Consider the following 7,330-nt stretch of genomic DNA (forward strand, 5'->3'; position numbering starts at 1 on the left):
ATGAGTTATATCAATTTAAAAAAGTTTATTTAATAATGAGAAACTTATCTGATCCAATTAATCACTTTTTTTTTAAATTATGTTTTTGATTTTGTTTACGTTTGGGTTCTTCAGGGTTTCATAAAACATAACAGACATTAAAATCTTCATTTGAAAACCTCAATACAGCCTTCGATTGTTAAATAAATACGAAACAAACGGCATTAAGTTCAGACCCGCGAACACGACGTGAAACTAAACCAGGCTTTCCTTTTTCCAACGACTCAAACAAATGACTTCTGCTGCCGCAACATCAGGCAAAAGAAGGTGAATGTGTCGTCGCCCCGGCTGTGGATCTGTTGAGTCAAACCGGAGAGAAGCCCCGTGTGCTGAACCACAGCGGCTTTCAAAAGGGATTTAAAAAAATAATGAAAAGAGACATCACATCTGGCGGCGCGTGGTGTTCTGATGCCGTAAAGGTCTGTGTAAGTCTTGGTGTTTCAGGACTCGGTGCGGTTCATTTAACGAGCTCAGAATGAATCCGCTGCAGCGCATGGAAAAACAACCGGGCCCGGCATGAAGTGTTCAGGACGGGGTTTTGACACCGAATGAGGGGGATGAATCTGATTGGCTGTGATGCTGGAGAGACTTTTCCTCTTGAGATAAACTAAAAACTTTTTTTTTTAAAGTGTGTGGAATGTTTTTCAGCTTTTAAACTTCCAAACTAGGAGATGTTTTCAACCTTTAAAAATACCCACATCTGGGATGTGCTCACTAAATCTTCGACATGGACGTCAAATCCTCGGATGACCTCCACGTGACAGCGTCAGGACCCTGAGGGCCGCCCGTCAATCTGCCCGTCGCCGCTGCTTCTGAAGAACTGCTGCACGACTTCCACCATTCACGGATCAGTGACACGTCTGGTGTGGAAGTTATTAACCAGGTAGCAACGCACGGCTCTGGAAAGTCCCTTCAACGTGCATCATCTCCACTGACCAGCAGGGGGCGACTCATGATTACAACAAGTCTGGTTGTATAGAGGTTCATAAAAAAAAATGGTATTCCCTCAGAATATGAGTTTATGTTTCAATCTCTAGTCTTTTTCAATACAGCATGAGGTTCATTTAGTAAATGATGGTTCATGTAGAGTCAAATAGACCGTAAAGCAGAGTATGCTTTAGGGCGGGGCTACATGGTGATTGACAGGTCGCTACTCGAGCCGTGTACAGAGTAGCTAAGTTACTTCTCCACAGTCCAAATATTGTCACTTCCGTTCACTTGTTGCCAAAACAAACAAGATGGCGACGGCAAAAGTCCAAGATACCAAACTTACGGCTTCAAATCCGTCACAAACGTCTTCTTACATGCAGTCTACGGTCCTCACTAAACCCTTGAGACATCTACGAAAGGCGTTATGGTTCATCATTGGACAGAAGGATTGGCAACAAGACAGCACATCAACATCTCACATCAACATACACATGAACTGTTTCGCTTACTTTGCTCCATTCTGGTATAAAGAGAAAGTCATAAAAATCGGGCAGTTTAAATGTCGCCATTTTACGAGCAAATATTACAGCGAGTCTCAGTTATTTCAAGAAACATCCGTCTTCAGAGTGTCATCCCTGCTGCTTCCTCAGCTTTATGTTCCCTGCTTCCTTTAGCTGGTTTTGTTTGCGCCTCTAACTGTTGACTAAACCCCTTTTCCTGAAAACCGCCTGCTGTGAGACGCATCCAAAAATAACAGCTGTACGAGCTCGTCAATATGTACATGAAAAAAAAAACATCAGTGGCATGAAGCTGCGGCGGATTACATCCCCTGAATGCAACAGGACATGACACTAATCTAGGATTTTACAAGACGCGGGGTCTTTAGACCACCTTAACTGTCACGTCAGCTGCGTTTCATCTTGTCGGCTGTGTCTATTTACTGCATTTGGGGGGAAACTGCTCTCCCACCGGGGTGAACGCTGTCGCTGGGTCCTTCGGCTCGACGGTCTTGCCGAGTGGTGAGATTGCTGCTCCGTGCACCTTTGAACAGGTCTAGAAAAAGGCAGCTTAAGCGTTCAGCCGGCGCTGGTTCACCGTCCTGTGATGGCTCAGACCCAGAGGAGACGACAGAGCTGCTGGGAAAGCTCGCTTGGTTACTAATGACTAGGAACGCTGACGAAGAGGCATGGCAACCATTATCAAGATGGGGGCCCATTAATTTGGAGGAGGGGGAGATAGACGCGCCCAGTCGGGTTCCTGGCGCCCTCAGGTTTCCCATGAGGGCTCGGGTCTGGCATTGTTTCCCATGAGCTGTGCGCTTGTAAACCCCTTTGAGACTGTAACAGTGAACAAGGGCTTTAAATAAACTAGGAATGTCGCTTTAATTTGTCATCCACCCCGTGACACGGCTGACACGCGGGCCCTTTATTAAAAATGTATCGTCTGGTGATGCGACGTGCCCACCAATATTTCTTTTTGACAGTTTTGCTCCATGACACGGATTAAAAATTCATGTTGCAGGACACGCTGACAACTTGGAGGAACTCGAGCAGCCAATAATGGCAATTACTGCGATCACAAAAGGCCGGAGGTGGAACACAAGTGACAGCTCAAAAGGACATCGGAGCTGTTGCCGAGGACGTGGAAGTCGTCACGGCGGCTTGGGGGTACCGCCAGCGCCGGCTCCGTCCTCGACGGATCGAGCTACGCGCCGAATCTCGATCATCTCGGGAACTCGAGGCTTCAGAACTGTCAAACAAAGTCCGGCAACCTCAAGAGCAAACTTCTGGTTTGAAATGAGAGGAAGTATACTTTTAAGGAGGCGTTGCGGCACAACGTTCAGATAACGCAGAGCTTGAGGAGTGCCAGGTCCGTCAGTTAGCGCTGGTCTTGACTCCACCCCACGTCCAAAGAGTGTAGGGTTACTTTAATATCTATCGAGGCTCATCTTTGGTTTTGCTTGGATTTTTTAGAAGAGAACATGCAAGCTCGGGAATCACTCCTGTGTAGCCCATTTTGGTTCATTTAACCCCTTAATGTGGTGTTTTTGTTTTGTCAGTCTATACGTGTCCTATATGTAGTCAGATGCAGTTTATTTTGTAGAACTCTGGCCCGTTTCTTAATACTGTACTTTAAACGCTTCATGGGTCGGTTTACCACACAGCTGTGTTTTAGTGTGCCGTGACCTGAAGATGGTGACAGCGAAGAGGCCTTTACCTTAATGTTGGAGAACCACAGGTCGTTCTCATGCAGCGTGGCCATGTAGATGCAGCACAACAGGCCGAGACCCACAGACACAGACCAACCCACAGAGGTCCAGATTATTGCCCCCCATGACCAATCACCTGCAGGGACAGTATCGTGTCAGTGTGGAGCATAAATTACTAAAGGAAACATCACACTGGACTGAAGAAGACTTGAAACTAGAGATGGAGACCATAAACTCATTTACAATGTTTAAATCAAGAGAGAAGTAGAGTTATTTCCTGATAGACGTCTATACAATCAAGACTTCTTTCCAGAAGGAGTCGACCCCTGCTGGTCAGAAGGGAGAATGCACATGTTAAGACTGGCATCGGCAGAACCGGAGGTTGTAAAACTCATTCATGAGGTCAACATGGCAGCAGCAGGGGCAGTGGACACTAGGGACATACAGGTGGCTCCTTACATATGCTAAGTGCCATGCATTACAATGTACACAAAGCAATCACGTGACTGTCATATGCGTCAGTGCGCAGAAGCTGGGAGGATCCCATCCATCTCCACCACCGACAACTTCTCCTTCCTTCTCCACACTCACCGTGCAGGACGGTCTCGGGGTGGTGGTCGGTGCAACAGGTGGACTGCTGGGACTGGACCTCTGCACCGAGGGGGGGCTCCTTCCCCTTGCTGCCCTTCCTCTGACGCAGGGCCGTCATGTCGAAGCCCTGCACGGCCCAGACAGGAGGGGGTTAGAGGGGAGGAGGGGTTGTGTCTGTTTACACACACACACACACTGATATGATCAACGCATGAACAGATACCCAGTGACGACACAGACGTGCATAAACGTGCAGCCGGCGCGTGCACCGCTGCAACGTGAGCCCTCAAGGATCAAACGCGGAGCCGCTCATCCGGCCTGACGGACGGGGCGCGCGGGCCTCGCTTCACGGCGGCATTTCCTGCCCACGTCGCGGGCAGAGAGACAACGTGCGGACCTCCGGTTCCGTCCACTGACAGCGACGGCACCGGCTGTAACTCCACTCGCACCGACGTCACCGTGTGAGGACGGCGTGCTAGCCAAACACAACGGCACCAGTCGTCTCACACAAGGGTTGTTAGCGCTGCCAATACGGTTTAAACTCCTATTGTGTAGCTCACTCCTGCAGCCTCATTGAAATTAATGTGCTTTTTTTTTGCATAAAGGCGTGCGCTAGTTAGTTATGACGTTTTCTTTTTGTCTTGACAGCAACAAAGACGAATACGGTTTGCGCCAACATTGATATGCCTCACCCTCCTCTACGGCGGCTGGTAGGACGGTCCAACGGCGCTCCTCTCCCTCCCCTCCCTCCCGTCTCTATCTGTCTCTATATCTCTCTATCTTCCTCGCTCTTTCATTTTCCTCTCCTCTTTTTTTTCTTCCCTCCCGTTAGAATTCATCGGTCAGCTTCACGCCGCACTGGGACAATACCGGAACACGAGAGCGGCCGCCTTTCAAAATAAAAGACCCGTCACTTGTTGTGAAATGCGTCTGGAGCCGCTGGAGGAGGAGAGAGCCGACGTGAAGCGTCTGGATGAGATGACTCCTGTGGACAGGGTCATACAGTACAGGAGAAAGATGTACTAATACCTCTACGTGTACTGCGTTCACATGCACTGGAGGATATCCAGAGCGGCAAAAAAAAAACAAAGACCAAAATAAAAACAAATAAATTGGCATGTTGACACTAAAATATACAACAACCTCCTAAAATAATAGAACAAAATAATGGACCTGCCCTTGTTACTTTATTGGTTACCAAACCTTTTTTAAATTATTTCACAAGATGTTTCTATGATGTGAAATAAACAGATGTTTTGTCCTCTAAATAGCATTTACAGCTTCTTTACTGTTTGCCTTTAAAAGAGTCGGCCACAGTCTGATTTAAATGAAAGGAGGTGTAACAACATTGACTGCTAAAAAATAAAAAAACAGAATCAATTGCCAGTCGCCTGTGTTCAATGGGTTAATTAGTGAGTGGCTCAGTTCACCAAATAAACCACACGTGTTTAGTCTCACATGGAGGAGGTTTCTCTCTTGCAGATAGTTCTGCTTGTGTATGTCCAGGTTGATGTAACTGTCAGAGGGATGTCTGGTTTCACCCCAATACAATGGAGGTGAATAACATAATCAGTGCAAAATATTACTTTTGGAAACTTCCAGTGCAATGTGCCTTTGGGGAGAGAGTGGACCGTTTCCATCAGAGAGACTTTCTCTTCAATAAGTAGTCTTCGGGGCTGCTGCAGACATGTTGGTCCGTGCATGATCTCATAAGTGGGCCGATTGGCCCCCGACTGCCACACAACCGTGTAAACACAACCCTCCGGGGCCGGACAGCAGGCGGGTCGAGTGGGCGACGCTCGGGCCATTCACACGGAAAGGAGAGCGTGGATTTGGGAGGGCGTGACATGAGAGACCCGGAGATTTTTGAAAAAGAGATTTAGGAAAATAAATTGGCTTGATTCTCGCTGGCAAGAAGGATTACTGGAGAAGGAAAGCGATTGTTTAAAGGCCAGACGCTCTGACTGCGTCCCCTTCAGGTCTGGGATCATTTCCTCGTGGGGCACACTTACGGCCCGTCCGAATCCGACCTTAATTCCCATCCTCCCATCTTCCACTTCTCTAAGTCGGGCCATCCCAAGCGAGGCGGTGCGACTGCAGGAAGACGACCATTAGAGAGGCCGGCCGGCCCGCTGGCGTCCCTCCAGCCGGCGTGGGATCAAAACCCCTCTTCCTTTTCTCCCCCGCTCACTTTAACACAAAACAAGGTTCAGAGCGAGGCAATCTTAGAATTAACCGTTAAGTGGAAAAGCAGACCTTTGTCCCTTGAACTGATTCTCGAGTATCTCCAACGACTCTTCATCCTCGCTTCTCTTCTTTTCTCCTTGATCTCCACTTTCATGGTGGGCCCTTAAAAGGTTTAAGTAGAAAAACTCGATCCTGTAAAGAAATTAATAGACTGGGAGGATTTTTTCTTTTTTACTCCAGCAGTCAGGGTTTTTATGTCAAAGCCAAAGGGATTACGTTTGCGTGTCCGTGCGGGTGTGTATGTTTGTGCACGTTTGTGAATTAATGGGAGGTAGCAGCTCAGGGTTGTTACTGCACTGCTGGACCTTGAGTTATTGTATTTCAAATTAAATTATGGAAGCAGAAAAAAAGCAAGAATATAAGACGTGCGCTTTGCTCTGAATGCAGTCAGGGATGTATAGCTCTATTGATTTGGAAATTTCTATTGAAGGCTAAAAGCTCTCCAGATGTTCCACGTCTAGATTTACATTACATGATTTTCTAGTTTTTATCATAACAAGTTGTGTGTCTCCCTCTCTGGTCGTCTGGTATCGCTGCCATCGCCCAACGGCTCCTTTAATAGCTGGAAGATCTGTAAAATCTGGGGGTCCAGAGCATTATTAAAGCAGCAGACAGCTGTGAATGATGTAAAGACATAGCAGAGTAATGGCTAATGGAGCAGAGCACCAAGTCACTCTCATTAGTTCATGCGAGTGCTTTTCATTTTAAGCAAGCGTTCTAGCGAAGGACAACATTTGAATTAATTTTCCATTTGCATTACTTGGTTTGGAGGGAATGTACTATAGCCTAGTTTGGTCAGAAGGTGGCGCTACAGGCCGTCTGACTTGTATTTCTACAAAGAAAGCTTTGAATTGTTCTTTCATGCTAACTGGTATTGGCCATGTTCCGACGTGTCCGGAGACAAAACAAGAAGATCCAGATCGTTTGAGTTCGCTGTGCCAGAATTTATTCGCCTAATGCGTTTCCATAACTCATTTTGCACATCAATCATTTTTCCATCACAAAGGCAACAACCGCCTTGAGCATCATCACCTGCACATATTCCTGCTTCCCCCATCAGCCTCGCCGCTCGGATCCACTTCCATTCATCGCTCGCCATGTTGTGATTGTCTCTTTGCGTTCCAACCATTTTGTTTGCATGTTGTGAACCTTTTCCTGGTCACACGGAGTTGTGTTGTATCATAAACTATTGTCTGCATCTTCTCATGATCAGATTATAATCTCTTGAGTGTTTTATTGTGATGTGACATCGTAGTTGATTCAAAAGACGACAACGAGAGACTGAAGCGCTCATCCAGTTTAACACTTCTATCA

The 7,330-nt window shown here is 47.0% G+C and overlaps 1 protein-coding gene across 3 annotated transcripts in view; it reads right to left on the minus strand.

The window, feature by feature from the left end:
* The window catches only part of dpy19l3 (dpy-19 like C-mannosyltransferase 3), a 41,594-nt gene extending 37,077 nt beyond the window's left edge, over nucleotides 1-4,517 (minus strand). For 2 of the 3 annotated variants that reach the window (XM_068576043.1, XM_068576028.1), the window contains exons 1-3: nucleotides 4,462-4,517; nucleotides 3,770-3,896; nucleotides 3,187-3,314 (exon numbers count right to left, since the gene is read on the minus strand). In XM_068576043.1, the coding sequence (XP_068432144.1) occupies nucleotides 3,187-3,314; nucleotides 3,770-3,887 (246 nt within the window). In that variant the 5' untranslated portion in view covers nucleotides 3,888-3,896; nucleotides 4,462-4,517. Of the gene's footprint in view, nucleotides 1-3,186; nucleotides 3,315-3,769; nucleotides 3,897-3,992; nucleotides 4,416-4,461 lie in introns of those variants that run through there. The other variant, XM_068576035.1, reaches the window with a different exon arrangement.
* Between the last annotated feature and the right edge of the window lie 2,813 nt (nucleotides 4,518-7,330).

Source organism: Clinocottus analis, unplaced genomic scaffold (assembly GCF_023055335.1).
Source record: "Clinocottus analis isolate CAN_PGR_092001 unplaced genomic scaffold, fCliAna1.0.p SCAF_1, whole genome shotgun sequence".
Taxonomy (NCBI): Eukaryota; Metazoa; Chordata; class Actinopteri; order Perciformes; family Cottidae; genus Clinocottus; species Clinocottus analis.